General features: G+C 41.2%; 1 protein-coding gene across 5 annotated transcripts in view; it reads left to right on the forward strand.

Annotated features, from left to right (window-relative positions):
• Positions 1-22,198, forward strand: part of MID1 (midline 1) — a 496,103-nt gene that overhangs the window by 378,543 nt on the left and 95,362 nt on the right. For all 5 annotated transcript variants that reach the window (XM_030201611.1, XM_030201612.1, XM_030201609.1 and 2 more), the window contains exon 4: positions 21,273-21,380. In XM_030201611.1, the coding sequence (XP_030057471.1) occupies positions 21,273-21,380 (108 nt within the window). The remainder of the gene's footprint in view (positions 1-21,272; positions 21,381-22,198) is intronic.

Genomic DNA, 22,198 nt, shown 5'->3' on the forward strand with positions numbered 1-22,198 from the left:
TGCTTTGATAAAAGGGCCCGTTTACCTCCTAATGTTAGCAATTTGACCAGTTACTTGGGTTTTAGTAAAGTACCGAAAATATGGAGGTTTGAAAAATACTGCTTATTTGGATTTTTGGTTTTACTGTTTTATATATTTTTTTATTGTAAATTTGTGATTGTTTGATATTTTATTGTATACCACTTTAGTACAAAGCAGTATATCAAGTCAAATAAATCCAATCCAATCAGGGGTTGCTACAGATAAATGCTGGTGAGAGGGATATTCATCAGTAGCAGTAACTGGAATTTTTCTGACCTCTTCAGCACTATCTGGGTGAGGTGTGTGGCTGTGTGTGTTTGTCAACAATGAGAGCGTACATGCGTATGTCTGAAGAGTGAGTGTGTATATGTAAAATGCATGAGAGGCAGTGTGTGTGTATGTGTGCATGTGTGCACATGTATCTGAACTGCAAGAGTGCATATTGGTGTATGTTTCTGTTTCTCTGGTGGGGACAGTCTCATATAGAGATTTCCTTTGAAATTTTGAGCTGGAGTGAAGTGCACCAGTACAAATGTAGCCATGCACATAATAATGCCTCCTTTGTTGATTCTGATACTACAGATTGTATTCTCTTGTTACTATGTAAGCTGCATTGAGCCTGCGATGGGCGGGAAAGCGCGGGGTACAAATGTAATAAATAAATAAATAAGTCAGTGAAAGGAACTCATCTGGGCAAATTCTTTTTGAAAACTAGCCTAATATTGCCTCCAGTCTGCTGTATCCTTTCAAAAGCACCAAAGATAGCTAAATATCATTTTCTCTTTCCTCTTCCGTTTGTGAAGTTTTCCTCACATGTTAAACTTGCAAATTTATACCTCACAACATCACCCATAAATCTCAATCTTTGGGACAGCCCACCTTTATACCAGGGGCAATGGAGGGTGAAAATGATTTGCTCAATTTTCCTGGTTATTTGCCAGCTGCTGCACAGTTGCCATGTTGCCCAGTTCCAGGAGGGAGACTTTTTGGCTAGTCCTGTTTTTGAACTTGCATCCCATTTCTGTGTGCTCTTTGTCATCCCTAATTCTATCCATAATCCATTGAAATCAGTGCTGTATGCATCAGAATGACGTTGCCAGAAATTCAGAACTGGCCTAAAAACTCCCTTCTGGAGCTGGGTAACTTGGCAGCTCTCCAGCTATAAACATTTAGGCATGGTTTATAGAATACACCTAGCACCAATCTACATGACTAAATTTAGTCACGGGTATTTACTTAAATACCGGTGACTAAGTTAGGCGTGAAATGGGTGTATTCTATAACAGTCCTCATAGTTTTAGAAACACCCATGGCCCACCCATTCCATGCCTGTGGCCACACCCCCTTTTCAAATCTGCATCACATTACAGAATCCATTTAGCAAGTTGTGCACGTAAATTCTAATTAAAGACAATTAGTGTCAATAATTGCTTGTTGAGTGGCAATTATCAGCATTGATTGCTTTTTTAAGGTAGTTAAGTTGCATGCGCTAATCAGAATATGACCTGATTTGCGCTCGCAACTCAAGTCACACATATAGAATCTGGGGGAAAATGTCTCTCTTCTAGTCTGTGAATGAGCAGGGGTTGGCTAATGTGCTGACAGGAATAGAGACATTTTTTTAAAAAAGCTGCACAGATCCCCTTCCCTCTCCCACTACCCCAACCAGAAAAAATTCCCTGATGGACCCTGGACCCCCAGACCCCCTACCGGACTCTGCTCAACTCCCATTGCCAGCAGAACCCTGAGCCAGTACACTCCTGAACCAGGTACCTTGGGTTAGTGAGGCGCTCAAACAGACAGCCTCTGTACTCCTGAAATGGACCTATCCCCGGAACAATAACACTTACTGGCCTAGGATGCATTCAGCAGCATCCTTCTTTCGCTGCTGCCATCTGGTTAAATTGTGGTGTTTGACCTCTAGTGTAACATATACATAGTAGATGACGGCAGAAAAAGCACTTCACGGTCCATCCAGTCTGCCCAACAAGATAACTCATATGTGCTACTTTTTGTGTATACCCTACTTTGATTTGTACCTGTGCTCTTCAGGGCACAGACCGTATAAGTCTGCCCAGCACTATCCCCGCCTCCCAACCACCAGCCCCGCCTCCCAACCACTGGCTCTGGCACATGCATCATATGGGATCATTCTGCCAAATAAGGCAATAACTCCCTTATTGCGAGGCACTGCCTTATGTGGCAGACTGACCCACTAGAAATGTCCAAGCCAGAAGGAGGTCTGCTTTGCTTTGCCTATATTTCTTGTTTCTTTCCACTAGAAAAGGAATTGAGCTGTGAGTTGCTTTTAACTGTTTTTGAGGGAAATGCATGTGATTTACCAATATTTTGTTTGGGCATGAGTGCGTGTTAGGCTATCAGGCTTATTTTCGAAAGAGAAGGGCACCCATCTTTTGACACAAATCAGGAGATTGGCGTCCTTCTCCCAGGGCCGCCCAAATCGGCATAATCGAAAGCCAATTTTGGGCGTCCTCAACTGCTTTCCATCGCGGGGACGACCAAAGTTCACAGGGGCATTTCGTAAACATAGTGAAGGCGGGACTGGGGCATGCCTAACACATGGGCGTCCTCAACCGATAATGGAAAAAAGAAGGGCGTTCCTGATGAGCACTTGGGCGACTTTACTTGGTCCATTTTTTCTTACAATCAAACCTCAAAAAGCTGCCCGAACTGACCAGAAGACCACCGGAGGGAATCGGAGATGACCTCCCCTTACTCCCCCAGTGGTCACTAACCCTCTCCCACCCTAAAAAAAAAACTTTTGAAATATTTTTTGCCAGCCGCAAATGTCATACCCAGCTCCATGACAGCAGTATGCATGTCCCTGGAGCAGTTTTAGTGGGTGCAGTGCACTTCAGGCAGGTGGACCCAGGCCCATCCCCCCCTACCTGTTACACTTGTGGTGGTAAATGTGAGCCCTTCAAAACCCACCAGAAACCCACTGTACCCACATGTAGGTGCCCCCCTTTACCCGTGAGGGCTATGGTAGTGGTGTACAGTTGTGGGGCATGGGTTTTTTTGGGGGGTTGGAGGGCTCAGCACACAAGGTAAGGGAGCTATGCACCTGGGAACAATTTCTGAAGTCCACTGCAGTGCCCCCTAGGGTGCCCGTTTGGTGTACTGGCATGTCAAGGGGACCAGTACACTACGAATGCTGGCTCCTCCCACGACCAAATGCCTTGGATTTGGTCGTTTCTGAGATAGGCGTCCTCGGTTTCCATTATCGCCGAAAATCGGGGACGACCATCTCTAAGGTCGACCTAGGTTTTGCGATTTGGGTGTCCCCGACCATATTATCGAAACGAAATAATACGGGTTTCCCTGCCCCTTCGCCGGGACATCCTGCGAGGACGTCCTCAGGAACATGTGGGCACCCCTTTCGATTATGCCCCTCCATGTACCATAAAGCCCAGTATGATTCAACTGTAGCTGTAAATTGAATCAATTTAGTTTACTGATATGGAATTCTCTCTTTCAAAAACATGCCCCGGTTCTGCCCCGAAATGCCCATGCCCATCCCCTATCCATGCCCCCTTTTTCGGGCCATGCATAAAGTTTAGGTGCCTAACTCCCAATTAAATCTAATTAGTGCTAATGATTGCTTTGTTGTAAAGCCAATTATTGGTACTAATTGGCTCGTTATCTTTCAGAACTGCTGGTCTGCTTATTGGTGTATTTTCACGCTTAATCGCGGATCATTTCTTCTTGTTGTGTACTGTAATCAAGCTTAGCCTACAAGAGGGATGCATGTTTGTCGAGACAGAAGAGTTATTATAAGTAAAAGAGTAATTACTGCCACTTCTCCTGCCTGTCTTAGTCCTGAGGGGAACATTTACAGAGTTTGTTTCCTAAAGAGCTCAGTTAATGAAAAAGGGAAGAGATGACATTTCCCCTCATTCGTTGTTTTTGGACAAACTGAGTGCCACTGCTTTCCAACCTATGAAACATTTCAGCCAAAAGCAGGTCAAGGATGGAATATTTTCATCCAATGCCATTAAAAAAAAAAAAAAACCCTAGAATGTTATACATTTACCCTGGATTCTATATATGGCACCCAAATTTGGATGCTGAAATTTTAGCATGCAGCAAATATGTGTACACAAATAGTGTTTAACGAGTCATTAACTAGCAATTAATTGATGTTAACAATCAATTATTGTCTGCGTGCTATTCTATAAGACTGGATGCCTAAATCCCCTAGCACACAACTCAGAAGGGGAGTGTGGACTAGAGAGCTGCATGGGAATGGGGTTAGCAGGAATCTGGTTTCCACGGGACTCCCATGGGAATCCCCTCTAGGTCCATGGGACTCTTGGGATGGACCAGGTCCTGTGGGGATCCCGTGGGGGGATGGACACAGGTCCTATGGGGATCCCACGACTCTCTAGTGTGGACAGAGGAGGGATGGGGTAGTCAGAAAAGTTGTGAGCGGTTTTATAGAATATTGCCATTTCCACTCCCAAATGCCATGAGTTGGGCGCCTGCATTTTCACCAAGTTTCAGCATGTGTAAATTCCAGCACCTAACTTTGGGTGCAGGAATCAGCTCTAAGCACAACCCAGAGCGCCCTTTATGGAATAGCATTTAGCATGTTTTTTCCTAGCACTGATTTTTCAGAATAACATTTTTGCCTCATAATTAGAAATTTAATACACTGAAAAAATGCAAAGCCTTGATTATAAGCATAAATGATATTATTACAGATGGAATAAATCATGCAGGCAGAAAAGAGGAAGTCAAAGCACAACAAAGCAAACCAACTAGTGGAAAAAGCACAGAGGTCCTTCAACAACAAATTGGCGTCAAAATTTGACCTTCTTGAGAGATCCGATATGGTCCATGTTTCAACAAACCGCCTGCATCAGGGGGTCTGATCGAAAAACAATAAATATTATTTATTATTATATTTATTAGGATTTATTTACCTCCTTTTTGAAGGAATTCAGTCAAGGCAGTGTACAATAAGAATAAATGAAACATGAGCAATAGACAATAACACCAGTAAAAACATTCAAATTACAATACAATAATCAATAACAAAAGATTAAAATCATAATGAATTAAATAAAATGGAAATCAATGAAATTATGACATTAACATAAAGGGCTAGATTCTATATATGGCGCCTGAAAAATCTGTGCGGAAAATAATTATGCCAAGGCATATTCTCTAAAGTACGCCTAAATTGTATAGAATAGACTTAAATTTCTGTGCGTTATATAGAATACGCCAAACAGCTCTCCATGCGTCTAAATTTGTTTGCGTCCATTTAAGCCATGTTTTCCTTGATATAAATCCCAATGCCTAAATTAGGAGCAAATCAGGTGTATTCTATAATAATGTGCACAGATTTTAGAAACATCCATGCCCCGTCTGTGGCCACGCACCCTTTTCAACTCTGCGACTTAGAATTTAGGCACACCTCATTATAGAATAAACTTAGCAAGTTCTGCATGCAAATCTCATCAGGGACATAGCTACAGGTGGGCCTGGGTGGGCTCAGGCCCACCCAAACTCAGTTCAGGCCCACCCACAGACTTGCCAAGTCTCCCGCATTGAGCGGTGCTGCCCTGCCGCCAGCCCAACATTCCCTCTCTACTGCAGTGGCCTGCCCTCTCTGAGGTAACTTCCTGTTTCCGTTGAGGTGGGCCGCCCCACAGAGAGAGATGTTGGCCAGCTAAAGGGCAGCGCCTGTAAATTGTTGCCGCCGCCGCATCCAAGCTTTGAAACAAATTAAAGGTAGGCTCGGGAGAAGAAGGTTGAGGGAGGAAAAGGGGAGAAATAACAATTGAATATCACAAAAATAGCTTTAAAAGTTATTGCAGCTGGTAGAGAAACAGCAGTTATAAAATGTATTTCGTGCTCATTTTTCTACACTGTTCTATACAATACAGATGGCCAAATTTAAGTGAGGATAGCCTGTTTCCTGATGGGTTCATCTTAACTGTTGTTGCAATCTGCCTGGTGTTATAAAGATGGAATATATTGAAATTAAATGGAAGTAAAATTAAACTCTCCTTTATTGGGGTACATGGAATCACATCTGCATCTGTTTTGTAGAAGTTTACATTTTAGATTGAGGGGATAGGAAAGGATGGGCCCACAGTGCCCACTCACATTAGATGTGGGCCCACCCAAAATGTTAAGTCTGACTACGCCACTGATCTCAATGCCAATTAGTGCTGATAACTGCTTTTTAACTTCCATTGAACAGTGCTGATTAGCTAATTAACCAATTAAGTTATGCACAATGTGGATTTTCAGGAGCCATATAAAGAATCCGGGGGAAAGTGCATAGACTGTACACTTCTTTAGAACATATATAATGTCAGCAGAACATTATATATTCTGTAAGACTAGGGGACATTCGAGGAAGCTGTAAGGCACAACTGATAAATTACATCAATATAAATATTATATATATTTTTTTTTGTTACATTTGTACCCCTTGCTTTCCCACTCATGGCAGGCTCAATGCGGCTTACATGGGGCAATGGAGGGTTAAGTGACTTGCCCAGAGTCACAAGGAGCTGCTTGTGCCTGAAGCTGAAATCGAACTCAGTTCCTCAGTTCCCCAGGACCAAAGTCCACCACCCTAACCATTAGGCCACTCCTCCACTCCCAATAATTTTCCAATAATTGTTGGAGCATTGATGAATTTTCATGCAAAGTGTTGTGCTGGACAAAATTATTCTGACATTGAGTTAATGACTTGAAATGCCAAGCTTTCAATATTTGTTTACATGGAATCAGATTTTCTGACTCAATCACTTAAAATTTCAAACTCACATTTCCATTTGACTACAAAGGTATGAGGGACGAATGTACAGTCTATCAGCGCTTTGGTTCCTCAAGAGGCTGAACACATGACTGATTGTCTGGCACATATCAACTATGATCTCATTTTGTGTGTTCTTATTCTCTCACTTTGAAGGAGAGAGTTTCATATTTGTTAACTAAGAGGCCCTTTTACTAAAGTGGATTAGATTTTGCAGTTACTACAGGCAATTAAAGTGCAGTTACTGCAAAACTAATACGGCAACTATTGGGGGTGTTTCCTGCATTTTTCAATACAGGTCTTGCATTAAAAGCCCCCTTACTGGGGAATTCTATAAATGGTGCCTAAAGTTAGGTTCTAATTAGGTGACCAACTTTTTGGTCGGAAACGCATTCTAATGGATGCAAGGCACTGAAACAGGACTGGAACGGCAGATCAGCGCGCAAATACACGTACACGCCCAGTTATAGGATATCGCTTAAGTGTTTTCATGCATAACTGCAAAGGGGGCATGGCCATGAGAGGAGCGTTGACAACTAGATCCTGATTCACCCGACAGGGTTGATACAGGCCTGGGCTTACCCTGATGCATGCAGGGATTTGTAGGCTTGCTTTTCTTAGGGAATTCAGTTGGGAAAGCAGAACCACAAGTCCCTGCATGCAATGGGGTAAGCCCAGGACTGGATCAACCCTGTCGGGCGAATCTAGATCTAGTTGGCAAACCTACATGGGAGGGGAATGGGTGGGTTGGGGCGTTCCAGAAAATTACATTCATTGTTATAACATACTGTGGATGAGCGCCCAACTTGCTTGCCAGGATTTACACCAGGTTTTAGCAGGTGTAATTCCTCGTGCCCAAAGTTGAGTGCGGAATTTGGTGCCCAATGCTATTCTATAAACAGCACTCATCCCAGAATACCCTCTATAGAATAGCACTGGCCACCATTTACTTAATCCAGCCCATACCCCCAAATTTTCAAAAACACCTCTCAAGATGTGTATGAATCTAAATTGAATAATAAGCCAATTAGCACAAATAATTGGCTTTTTAGCAAGCAATTATTGGCATTAATTGAAAAACAATTAACATGTACAGAAGTAAGTTTAGGTGCATGATCCACACCTACATTTTATGCATGCCCCAGAAAAGGGGGTGCATAAATGGGAGGGTCATGGGCATTTTGGGGTGGAGCGTTGGCTTGGATTCAAGTTAGGCATGGGCATTTGCACCACATTTTCATTGGTGCAAATAGATGTGCCTAAATTTATGCGCAGCCCCCACTCTTAAGCACTATAAACCGTACCTAACTTTAGGCACAGCTTATAGACTTCCACTTAAGTGTGTGTGTGTGTGTGTGGGGGGGGGGGGGGGGGGTTGTTGCCACTGATATTTTAGATGCCATTTATTTATTTATTGCATTTGTATCCCACATTTTCCCACCGTTTGGCAGGTTCAATGTGGCTTACATATTGTTAAAAAGGTGGTTACAAAATTTAGATCTATTGAATCTAGCCCTTAGTATGTGGTACTAAAGTAGCAGTTAACATGGATCCACATAGAGCCTCCTATTTAGGAGGTGGTAAATGGTCCTCCACTAACTGTACATTATTCATGCCCATTCTCCACCCATGCCCTGCATTGCTATGCATATTAGGAAAAAATGCTATTGCATACAGTAATGTAAAAGTACCACAAATGTTTATGTGTTGGATGTTACCACAAGTTAAACTATGTGTTAACAGCTTAACACACATAAAGGGGCATTTTCGATATGACATCTAAGTTGGACTTTGGACATTTTGTGTTGAAACATCCCAAATCCAAATAGGAAATATGGCCATTTTCGAAACAGCAAAACATTGCTCTTTTTGTTTTTTCCAAAAATGGCCACATGCAACATTTTTTTCTTTGAAAATGGCTCAAAATGATAAATGCACAGACTACAAAAACATGTCCACGTGAAAAACAGAGAAAATCAAGCCATTGGGATGTTGGAGGAGTCAGAATTCTTAATAGACTGGCCACACGGACATCCCAGGAAAGCAATAGGGCACCCTGGGGGGCTTTGCAGTGGACTTCATATAAAAGCTCCCAGGTACATATCTCAACATTACCCTCTTATACTGTATGCTGAGCCCTCCAAAACCCACCAAAAACCTACTGTACCCAACTGTACACCACTACAGTAGCCCTTATGTGTGCAGGGGTCACCTATGTGTGAGTAAAGTAGATTTTGGAGGCGTGTGGAAAGGCTCACACTTTCCACCACAAATGTAACAGGTAGAGTGGGATATGGACCTGGGTCTTCCTGTCTATAGTGTACTCCACTGACCACTACACTACTCCAGGGATCTGTTTGCTGCTCTAATAGACCTGACTATAACATCTGAAGCTGTCATAGAAGCTGGGAAGTAATATTTTAATCATACCTTTAGGGGACGGGAGAGGGTCATTGTGCACTGGGGTAGTAAGGTGGAGTCATCCCTGATTCCCTCCAGTTGTCATCTGGTCATTTAGGGCACCTTTTTGTGACTTATTCGTTCTAAAAACAGATCTAGACCAAAACGTTGAAGTTTTAGCCCTAGGCGTTTTCATTTTGTTCCATTATGGCTATAAAACATCCAAGTGTTAGGAATGTCCTAAACTCATCTCCAACATGCCCCCTTGTGATTTGAATGTACTGAAGACAAATAGCATAATAAATGTTTGCAAAATAGGTTTTGAAAATATCGATGTGGACGTTTTGAGAAGAAATTGGTCCAAATGCTGTTTTATGACACTTTTTGGACATTTTTGTCTTTCAAAAATGAGCCCCTTAATTAAAATGACCTCAAAATCAAATCTCATTTTGAACTTTCTTGTTAACAAATTGTAGGAGCAATTTAATCATTGAACAATTCATCAAATTCATGTTTTTTAGAACTATGAAAGAAGAATTATCTGCTCCTATACCAGCAATAGTTAATAAATCATTTCTTGAAAGATGTTCTTGAAAACCTGTTCAAAAAGGCATACCACAACGAAACATCCTACCAGACTCAAGCCGTACTAGATAAAACCTAACTCGCTATACTCGACTACCAAGGTCTTTCCTACCACGAATGAACTCTAAGACAATACCACTCATCTCCAATTCCGAATATGAACTCTTTATACTTGACTGCTTAATCTACTATTGCAATCATGATCCTTAATGTAATACCACTTGTATCTCTCACTCCGGAAATGGCGATTGCCATGACGGAACAATGTAAGCCACATTGAGCCTGAAAATAGGTGGGAAAATGTGGGATACAAATGCAATAAATAAATAAATGTATTCCTGAGACATTGAAGAAGGCATTAGTTAAACCATTGCTGAAAAACCTTTCTCTTGATTGTGGTAGGTTCACCATATTTTATCATTATTTTTTTTCTAAAGTTATGGAGAAACTCAGCAATTATTAGCTGTTGTTGAAGAAAATGAGCTGTTTGATCATTTTCAATTTGGATTTAGGCTGAAATATAATACAGAAATGTTGATATTCATGTTGGATAAAATTTGGGCTTTGATAAAGGAGAGAGATATTTGTTTATTTTATTAGATGTTGCTGAAGCCTTTGACACGATATATAATTCAATTTTAATCAGACATGTACAATCCAATGGGATTGCTGGACCAGCACGTAGTTTGTTTGATTTTTTTTTTTAATCTGAGACAGTTTAAAGTTGCCTTAGGAAAACTGGAATCAAAATGGATACCAATAATATCAGGTGTACCTCAGGACTCGGCTTTTTCAGCCCTATTATTCATTCTGTTTGTGCTTCCAATTTGCAAATTGTTGAAAGGACTGGAAATGTAGATTTGTATGCAGGTGATTTACAATCTGTTGTTCAAGTATGTAATTCAGTTGAAGAAACATGTGGTTTTGTTGAGCTCTATATAAGAACTATTCATGTGAGAATGACATCTAATTCTTTATCCTTGAATGTAGCAAAAATTCAAATACTTTGGTTATCCAAGACAGGAATTATGGATTATTTTTGTTTTTGTTTTGAGGATTCTGCAATCCCTATTATACGGAAAGTTGGGATCCTTGGTGTTTTCGTAGATTTAAGACTCTTGAACATCTTGTGATGTTCTTCTAGTCACAGATTTTATGACTGGGTAGGGGTTCCAAGATACTGTGGAAATGGTTCTTCTGGAAGGCCAACCCTACTACCTACATTTGAAATTACTTGTGTCAGAGTTCAGATACATCCTCATTGGGCAGGCACACACACTCTCCCACATATCTATATTGTGCGCTAAATGTTAGGCACCATAACCGCACTTAGATGCTATTTTATAACATGGCGCCTAAGTCCTCTAGCATATACCTGCACGGGAGGGGTGTTCATGTTGGAGGGGCATGGTGAGTCATGGGAATTCTGACTATTCCAGCATGCACTATATAGAATATTATCAGTTACCCACACAAGTGCTGCATTTAGTTCGTGAACATTTACGCCTGCCAAAGAAAAGGCGTAATTGGTCATGCCTAGATTTAGATACGCTGTTGCCCAATTATGCTAGTGTTCTATAAAAGCTTTGGCATGCAAATTTGCCATTACAGAATTCTAGCTTAGTTCTCAGCATTTTGGCACCCTATAAAGTATTGCTCCCTCTGTGGATACATATTGGTGCACTGCATTACTGTGTAAGGGTAGGAATTTAACTTAGGAGCCCTATGGTAATATATTGTATTGGCTCCCCAGTGACCCATTTGCGATAATTGCTTTTGATGTACTTTGTGATTGTACAATCAACATTCCAGTGTATATTAAATCTTTCACCAGAATAAATCTTTCAGCTTCTTTTGTTATGTGTGATCCTTCAAAACTCACCTGTTTTGCCACTTGACCCGAATCAAGTGTTTTGGATATGAAAGGCTTTCCTCTCACTCATATTTTTTCTTTGCACACTTTATAGTTCATAGGAAGATCCGGTAATCTCATGAAACAGTCTTTTAATGTGATTTCTTTTTGTAGACCTAACTACTAAATGATTTTAGAGTATACGATAACATTCCATAATGCTGTGTGAGTTATGTACATATTACAAAACATATGGGAAACTTGTTGATAGAGGAAAGCAAAGTGTACTTTTTGACTGAGAAGTCTTTGTATCCACTAAGTGCCAGATCAAAAGAGAAAATTGATGGACTTATTTCTTGGAGCAGGAACTGGCACAGTGTTTTCATCTCTTAAAACAAACTTGAAATTAAACAAGACAACTATTTGGTAATACGTTATATAGAATTAATCAACACATTTTCATGCCATTTATTAAAGAAAACATTGCATAAAGTTTATAAATTGTGAGATTGGTGCATTTTAAAGTATTGAGGGGTCCTTTTACTAAGGTGCGCCGAAAAATGGCCTGCGCTGGTGTAGACGTATGTATTGAACGCGCGCAGGACCATTTTTCAGCACGCCTAGAAAAATGGCCTCTTTTGGTTGAAAATGGACATGCGGCAAAAATAAAAATTGGCGCGTGTCCATTTTGGGCCTGAGACCTTACTGCCACCCATTGACCTAGTGGTAAAGTCTCACGCGTTAACTGGGTAGTAATGGTCTATGCACGTATAATGCCGATTACCGCTCAGTTAGCATTTTCCGGTGTGCTTAGTGGATGTACATGAAATTACCACACAGGCCACGTGGTAGCCAGGCGGTAGTTCAAAATTGACGCGTGTAGGATGCGCATACGTGCCTACGCAGCTTAGTAAAAGGGCCTCTAACTTTCCTGGTTATGCATGCAATTTAATAATAAATTGCTTTAAAATATTTCTAGTTCTAATTACCACATGTTAATATACTGCACAAAATGCTAATGTACCGCTGAGAAAACCTGCAGCACACTTAAGTGCTAAGATTTCTGTTGAAAATTCAATGTTTGATATTGTCTATTTGAAGATTCTGTGGTTAAGGACCTTTTTATTACTATTTCTACTAGTTATTGTCTTGTTTTTATTTGCCAATAAAAAGTTTCATTAAAATGTTTTTTTTTTTAATTTCTGAAAAAATTCATCTTACGTAAAGCGGTGTGGTAGCCATGTTAGTCCATTTTTAAAGGTAATAAATAGAAATAAATGAAAACGTAGAAAAGAAAATAGGATGACACCTTTTTTTATTGGACTAAGTTAATATATCTTTTGATTAGCTTTCAAAGGTAACCCTTCTTCTTCAGATCGGAAATAAGCAAATGTTGACAAATATCAGAATATATATATAAGTGAAACACAAAAGCATTCCAAGGACAGTCTCACAGGAAGAGGGAGCCCACTTTGAATGGGCTATGCCAGCACTGCCATGCGACAGCCGCTAGCACAGCTTTGTAAACAGGGGGGTAAGAGCCAGATTCCACATATAGCGTCAAAAAAAATCGGTGCCTAAAAAAATGCACATAGTTCTATTCTATAAACATCACCTAAAGTTAGGGCCAGTTTACCGAATATGCATAGCAGCCGTCCCACAACTAACATTTAGGCACGCCATTTATGTCAAATAAAACCTGGTGTAAATGCCACATCTTATTTAGATGTGGATCAGGCATATTCTATAACAGTGCGTGTAATTGTCAGGCACGCCTACAACCCTCCCATGGCCACACCCCCTTTTGTGATCCATGCACTAGAATTTACACGCACCACTTTATAGAATATGCTTAGAAAGTTGCATGCGTAAATTCTAATTAGTGCCAATTAGTGTTGATTGCTTGTTAACAGCCAATTATCAGTGCTGATTAGCTTGTTAAACAATAAGTTACATGTGCAAATCAGATTCTATGTAGCGCGCTTAGATTTAGGCACCAAAATCAGCGTGGATTCTATAACAGCACATGTAACTTAATTGGCTTAACGAGCTAATGAGCGCTGATAACAGCACTTAGCAAGCAATAATGAGCACTAATTGGCACTGATTACTATTTAGGTGCATGACTTTCTAAGCATATTCTGTAACAATGTGCGCCAAACATCTAATGCATGGAATCAAAAAGGGGCATTGTTATGGGCAGGGAAATGGGCGTTCCAAAATTTAGGCACCTAGTTATAGAATATGGCAAAGTGCGCCTAATCTACGTGCTGAGATTTACACCAGGTTTTTGTTAGCGGAAATGGGTGCATGCAGATATCGACGCTGAAAAATCAACTAGGCACATTCTATAATCGGTGCCTAAATCTAGGCGCTGATTATAAAATACGCTTAGTTGGCACTGATTTCAGCACCAATTTTTTTAGGTGCTATATATAGAATCTCCTATCACAGGGGTAGGCAACTCCGGTCCTCGAGAGCCGCAGGCAGGTCAAGTTTTCAGGATATCCACAATGAATATGCAGGAGATAGATTTGCATACCACGGAGGCAGTGCTTGCAAATCTATCTCCTGCATATTCATTGTGGATATCCTGAAAACCTGACCTGCCTGCGGCTCTCGAGGACCGGAGTTGCCTACCCCTGTCCTATCACATATAGAATGCTGGGGGTAAATGCTGCATGTCCTATTTTATACCTGTGGGCCATCTGGCACTTTGCACATGCCAATGTCCATTAGCGTACGCTAAGCTAAGCTTTAGTAAAAGGACCCTAAAGATAGTGAGAAATATGCAGTTATATTTATTCAGTGGCCACTGAAAAAATGTTTCCATAATTATTTCCACAATAGCAGATGGTCATTGAATTTTGAACTCGGATAGCCTGGTTTGGTTTCCTTTTGTGTTACATTTAATTACAGATCAAAGATGTGAAGGATTTATGGTTGCCATGAAACTTTCTTAAATTGGGCTGATGTTGCTAAAACACTACAATCACTATGAGACATCTATGTAGCCTTAGAGTTTTAATACTTAATTCATGCTGTTGAAAGCTCCTTTCATACGTGCTTTGTCAGACTTGGTTAAAGGTTAACATTTATCTCTCAAAAAAATCTGTAGCACAGCATCAACACTTGAAAGTTCTTTATTTTAAGGAGAATATTCAAGGCAAGAAGGGATATGAATGTTTAAACTCCCTTTGAAGTGTATTATGCTGAGAGAAGATATGGGAGAGACATAGACAGGGCCGCCGAGAGGGGGGACAGGGGGGACAAAATTCCCCGGGCCTCCAAGGGGGCCCGGCACCACAATCCCACCCAGTGGTGTACTGAGGGCGGGGCGGTCGTGGTGCTGCTGCTGCTTCAATAGGGGTTCCGTCCCAGTGCCCCCCCTCCAATCAGAGCAATGTATCGCTCTCCTTTCTCTCTCCACCCCCACCCCACTCTTCAGGTCTTTAAACTTACAAACCTCCAGCAGCTTGCGTCAGCGATATGAGCGCTGCCTTTGGCCAGCCCCGGAAGTCTCCTCTGTACAACATCCCGCCTACGCAGGAAGCTGTACAGAGAAAGCTTCCAGGGCAGGCTAAAGGCAGCTCTTACATCGCTGATGCTGCGTGCCAGTGGGTCTGAAAAGCTTGGCGGCCTGCAGAGCAGGGTAGGGGGTGGAGAGAGCTGAGGTGGAAAAGCGATGTCAGCCAGACCGCAGGGAAAGGGAAAAGGGGGAGGAGAGAGGAGGAAGATTGCATGGCGATGTCAGTCCGAAGGGGAAGAAGGGGTGGAGAGAGGAGGGAGAGCAAAGACCTCAAGGGAAGGGAAAAGGAGGGTGGACAGAGGAAAAGCAATGCTAGACCAAAGGGGAAGAGGGGATGGAGAGGCAGAGAGTGATGCCAGACCTCAGAGGAAGGGGGAAAAAGGAGGGAAAGCGATACCAGGCCACAGGGGAAGGAGAAAAGTAAAATATATAGGAGATACTGGAAAGCAGAAGATGGATGGGGATGGGGAGAGGAGACATAAAGATGGAGAGAGGGGGAGATGTTGGAATGCATCATGTAAAAAGGACAGAGGAGGCATATGCTGGATGGAAGGGGCAGAGAAAGCGGGCAGACACCAATGGAAAAGGGGAGAAGAGGGCAGACGCAGAATGGAAGAGAATGCAACAGTGGATGGAAGGGGCAGAGAAAGGGCAGACGCTGGATGGAAGGGGCAGAGAAAGTGGACAAATGCTGGATGGAAGGGAGAGAGTGAAGAGAAGATGAGGAAAGCAGAAACCAGAGACGACAAAGGTAGAAAAAAGATGTATTATTATTATTTTATTTTTTTTGCTTTAGGATGAAGTAGTATTGTAGTTGTGGTGATAAATACAAAATGAAAATAAGGTGATCTTTCTATTAGATTAGTTTTAATACATTTTTGACTAACTTTCAGAGACCAAAACCCCATCCTCAGGTCAGGATAGGATACAGTAACATACTGCCCTGAGGAAGGAGGTTTTGGCCTCTGAAAGCTAATTAAAAAATGTATTTGTCCAATAAAATGGTATCATCTTATTTTCCATTTTTTGTTTTATTTCTGTTTGTTAATTTGTAAAGCGGTGATTGGTATTAGTTTTTTTTCAAATTTACATCTGCTATCTTTATATTGCACAGTACTAGGGGACATGCATCACTGTTTCTGTGGGGTTGCATTGTATGCAGAATCTGGCTTATTGGGGGTTCAGTTTAATTTTTGTCTACATATTTCTATTTTTAGTTTGTGTTTACTTATTCTATCCTTGGTGAGGAAGTGTCTGTGTTCTATGTGTAAAAGAAATGGTTTTGTGTTGGCAGGATCATTTTCACTAAGGTCTTGTTTAGTTTTACAGTGGGTGTATTGATGTTCTAGCGCTCACTGCAATGTTTAAGATGCTGCCTTTTCCTAGGTACACCCTTGTTGTGTGACTCGTGGATTATTATTAAAAATAATTTTGTCTTATAGAGGAGGGGGCGTTAAAAAATGATAGGTCCCGGGTGTCAAATACGCTAGGTACGCCACTGGTCCCACCTGCCCTCCGTTGTCGACTATCTGCCACCGGGCCGTGCCCCTTGCATTGAAATCACAGTGCCTCTCACCTCAGTGTGAAAGCGCTGCAGGCAGCAGCTGATCGTCTCCCTTCGGGCCTCCTTCCCTCCCTGTGTCCCGCCCTCGTCTGACGTAACTTCGGCGAGGGCGGGACACAGGGAGGGAAGGAGGCCTGAAGGGAGGTGATCTGCTGCTGCCTGCAGCGCTTTCACACGGAGGTGAGAGGCGCTGTTATTTCAATGCAGGGGCCCGGCCCGGTGGTGGACGGAGGGGGTCGGGGGGAGCGGCGGCGGTGATGACCTCGGGGGGGGGGGGGGGGGAGCCCGGGGATGGCCTTGTCCCGGGCCCGGCCCAGTCTCTTGGCGGCCCTGGACATAGATAGTCAGTGACTGAACTATTTGGAAAGGCTAAAGTGGGAGGGACTAAGGAGGGGAAGGGCTAGGCAAGGTAGGAAGGGGTATGGTGGGACAGTTTCAAATTGTTAGGGTAGGGGCAACACTTACATCCAGCAGTAAAGGGACAGCAGGGAACATAACAGGGAAGGACTCATACATTGTGTCTTTGATGCAGATGTACCAGCTGCCTCCCTCCCCCTCTGTTGCTGATAGTATTAGTAATACTGAATACACTCCAGGGAATTATGTACCAAAAATTGATTATTAATAATGCATACCAAAATAATACAGCAGATTAAACAGAATAGTATTGGCAATATTCTGGAAACATATGCAGGCATTTTAATACTTGGCTCCTGGTCAGGCCTGTCTCCACAGTCCAGCATCCTTTGTTCACCATGTGAACAGTGGTGTTCAGTAGCACTATAACAAAAATCCTGTGGTTACTGGCAATTATAAAATCATTTTCCTTTCAGTTTGTATTGGTAGGTTGGCAAATCACCACTAGGTTTGAGATCTTCTAGCCCTATATAAATCTATGCTAAAAGTCCATCTTTTTGAGGCTCATAACCTACTGAGTACCCATGTTTTGTTTTAATCATTCCCACAATAAATAACTCCCTAATCCTTTATTGGTCCTGTTTGTCTGTCTTGAATAAATTATAAGCTCTAGTGAGTGGGAGATGTCTCTTACATGTTTGGTGTACAGCGCAGCATACATCTAGTAGTGCTATAAAAATGATAAGTAGTAGTACTTTAATTTACTGTTGAGTTACCAAACATGCTTGGAATATATATTAGCTGTACCTAATAGTTAGAGCAGCAGGCAGAGAATCGGGGAAGCCAGGATTCAAATTCCACTGCTGTTCCTTAAGATCTTGGATAAGTCACTGAATCCTCTATTGCAACAGGTACAAACTTAATTGTAAGGAAATACTCATACTGTACCTGAAAGTAACTCATCTTGAGCTACTACTGAGAAAGTGTGATCTAAATCCAAAATCCAGCACCAGGCATATTGTGAAGTAATACAAAACATTGCAAATGCTGTTGAGGACAAATAGAGCAATTCTACCATACATAACCGCATACATAACTTTCAGGAATCACACAACAAGGGCCTACCTGGGAAAAGGCAGCAGTGCAAACATTGCAGTGAGCACTAGAACATCAATATGCCTATGGAAAACTGAGAACCCCTGCTCTAAAGGGAGAACTGGTAATGCTAGCCCAGCTGTATAGTACAATAATAATTATAAAGCAGACAGAAACTTTTGCCAGTCAATATTCAGAGTGATTTAGCCAGGTAGAAGAGACTTCTGTCTGGTTAAATGGTTCGCCCCAGCCCAAATGTTGGTGGCACTTAGCTAGAGAGTGCCACTGAACATTAGCTCTGATTGTTGCAGCACTCACCAGTTAGTACCAGGGTGGTCCAGGGCAGAGTTGAGTTAAACCAAGAATTTATCTGGTGCTTATGCAGGCAAGGAGGACCACATAAAATGCATATATAAAATACATAAAATGGATGTAACTACTGTACGTCCAGTTAGTTAACCAGGAACCGTCACTGAACATTGGCTGAACCAGTTAACTTTGGAAAGCCGCAGAGACCCGGATATTCAGCAAGGGTAGCCGGTTAAGCTCAGCACTGAAAATCTGGATCTAGTTCAGCCCATGTTGGTCAGTGCTTTTAAAAAATGCTCCAGATTGATAGAAGTATGAGGAGCCTCTAACTGAGTATCACAGTCTTCCAAATAAGCTTCTTTCAGCAAACTGATAAACCACTGAAACTCAAACATGAAAGGAGGAAAAGACCTCAGTGTAAGTCAACTGGATATTGAAAATTGGAACGTCCTCAGACTGTATTAACACATCAACAGTCATAAAATCCTCCTTTCAAAACTTAAATGTTGACTTATCTTAAATGTGCTTATGTGTTGACTAAATTTATGCTGATGACATCTTCCAAAGTCACTTTTGTGTGCCAACAATGGCACTGTTGTACTCACCTCAGACTGCTTCAGGGCAAGATCCTTTTATAGACTTCAACTGACAAACATCTTAAATCTGTTTCAAAGCAATAGACTGCCGGTCCCTTCCACAGCATCTTTCATTCTTAATGTGGGCGGGACATGGCCAAGTTGCACTCTTACATGCAAAACTTATAAAATACTGTAAGTTGCTTACATAAATGCCAACATTTAGGTGTTAACATTTACATCTGCCTTTCACACGGCATATGTGATCGTACCTAGATAGCAAATGTTGACTTATGCTTTATAATGTAGCCAGATTAGTCTCTGCACTGACTATCTGGGTTCTACTTAGTGCTTTAAAAAATTGTGAAGCGTCTGTTCATGCTTTCCAAAAATACTAGGACTAGGGGGCATGCGATGAAACTACAGTGTAGTAAATTTAAAACCGGAGAAAATGTTTCTTCACCCAATATATAATTAAACTCTGGAATTTGTTGCCGGAGAACGTGGTGAAGGCGATTAGCTTGGCAGAGTTTAAAAAGGGGTTAGACGGTTTCCTAAAGGAGAAGTCAATAAACCACTACTAAATGGACTTGGGAAAAATCCACAATTCCAGGAATAATATGTATAGAATGTTTGTACGTTTGAGAAGCTTGCCAGGTGCCCTTGGCCTGGATTGGCTGCTGTCGTGGACAGGATGCTGGGCTCGATGGACCCTTAGTCTTTTCCCAGAGTAGCATTACTTATGTACTTATGTGTATCACAACCTTCCGATATATTCCTCTTAGCAAACTGCTAACTACTGCAGGCCGAATATTGATCCCTTGGGTGTTGTGGAGGGGTGATTTTAAAAACCTTTTCTGCATGTAAAATGCTGATTAATGTGCAGAAAAGGCCTTTTATAGTATGAGGTCTTGTGTAAAAGTGCACATGGTGCAAGCTAGCACACTCTCATGCTCAGGAGAGGAGTTAGGATGGAGCATGGGTGGGATCATGATTTGTGAATGTAATATATAAAATATGCATGTACACACCTAAGGTACATGGAAACATTGACACCTTCTCTTAAACAGAAATAATGTCTGCATGTTTGATCTAGGCACAATTTCCGCGGGATTCTGTATATCGTGCCTCAATTTCTGTGTGGAAATCGAAGCGTATTCCATAACAATGTGCATGACTTAATTAGTTAACAAACTAATCAGCGCTGATAATTGGATGTTAACAATCAATTATCAGCACTAATTGGCATTAATTAGAATTTATGTGCATTACTTCACAAGCGTATTCTGTAACTTGGTGCACACAAATTCTAAGTCACGTGTGAAAAGTGGGGGTGAAATGGGCGGGTCATAGGCATTTCTAAAATCTAGTTGCGTTCTTATAGAATACAACCGCTCCCTACCTAATTTAGGTGTCGGGTTTTATACCAGCTTTTAGTGTAATTTACCACAACTAAATTTAGTCAGGCAGAGCAGTACTTAGCATATCCTATAACGTATGCCTAAATTAAAACATTCTTTATAGAATGTTTCCATGCAGAAATTGAGGCATGATATGTAGAATCTAGTCCTTTATTCAGAATTTATGCTAACATTTTATAAATACACGTATACGCCTATGTTTACCAAGTGGTGCTATGGGCGCGTTAGCATTTTTAACGCACATAAATGGTTTACACGCATTAAACGCTAATGCACCAATAGAAGTGTATAGGCACATTAGTGTTTAACGCACCTTAAATTTACAGGTGCATTAAAAACGCTAACACACCTTAGTAAACATACCCCATAGGTACTTATGTGTGTATTTCAAAATGGCACCTTCTTGTTCTATAAATCTAGGTGCCCTGTTATAAAATTATCCTCAACAAAAAACAGAAAACCAAACAGTCCCACAAGTATCAGGATTAAAAGAAAAAGGGGTGGGAATGACCAATGCAATTATCCTCTAAATGGGGAGGATCTTGTTTAAAAATAAATTCTCCAATAGTTCCAGAGCAAATTCTGTTCAGCCATTCTAACTGACTGACTGGTTGGCCTAAGGTATTTTTTAGGGAAAAAAAAAAAAAGAAGTTGGAGATGGTCATTTTATTCCATGCTTCAGAACAGGGTATTTAAGATGAAAAAAAAATCCCATATTGTAAAACAGGAGTTGGTTTCTCTAATCATCTGTTCCTTGTTTTGCAGGTGAATGCATCAAGGCAAGAGGCCAAGTTAATGGAGGAAAGTGAGCAGCTCATTGAAATAATCCAGCAAAGACGACAAATCATTGGAACAAAAATCAAAGAAGGGAAGGTAAGAAGATCTCTGCACCAGGAGCTCTCAGATTCAGCTGTTCTTCCTGTTAAACATCTGTTGTTGAATTATGTAACTTACCTGCAGGGCCAGTGCAGACGTACTGGGTGTCCCAGGCAAACTACCAGTCTTAAACCTTCCTCAGTTAATTTTCTGGTCTGTCTGCTCCCCATCCAACATTTTGACAATTAAACTCTACAATCATGATCATCCTACAGCAATTCTATAAAAATGCACAAATAGACATCATGATATTTGTTTTGCAGGTAAAAATAGGCATTAATGGTTCTTTGAGTTTGTGTAGCTGTCAGGACTTTGCAACTGCTTTTTTGCTGCGCCCCTAAAAGCTGCTGCCCTAGGTTTTCATGTATTTATTTATTTATTTATTTATTTATTTGATTTTAAAGCCCATTCAACCGACTATGTCCAGAACAGGTTAAATGGTTTACATACATAATAAAAATACAATACATACAAACAGTACACACAAACATAAACCAATCTGCCAGTTTAACAATTTTAACACCCTGTTTACTAAGACGCGCTAGCATTTTTAGCGCACGCTAATGCTAGAGATACCCATGTATTCTTATGGGTGTCTTTCACACTAAAAACGTTAGCATACCTACAGCACAGCTTAGTAAACAAGGCCCTAACAGTCCATCAAAATTCATTAAAACAAGTGAGTTTTTGCAGCCTTTCAATATATCCAGCTGCAAGCTATGCCAAAACATTTCACAGGACCCCACAGTCATTCACAAAGGAAAAATATTCAACATAAAGGAAGCCTTTACATGCTTATCTTCCAATGTGGTATA

This window comes from Microcaecilia unicolor, chromosome 4, assembly GCF_901765095.1.
Source record: "Microcaecilia unicolor chromosome 4, aMicUni1.1, whole genome shotgun sequence".
NCBI classification, from domain to species: domain Eukaryota; kingdom Metazoa; phylum Chordata; class Amphibia; order Gymnophiona; family Siphonopidae; genus Microcaecilia; species Microcaecilia unicolor.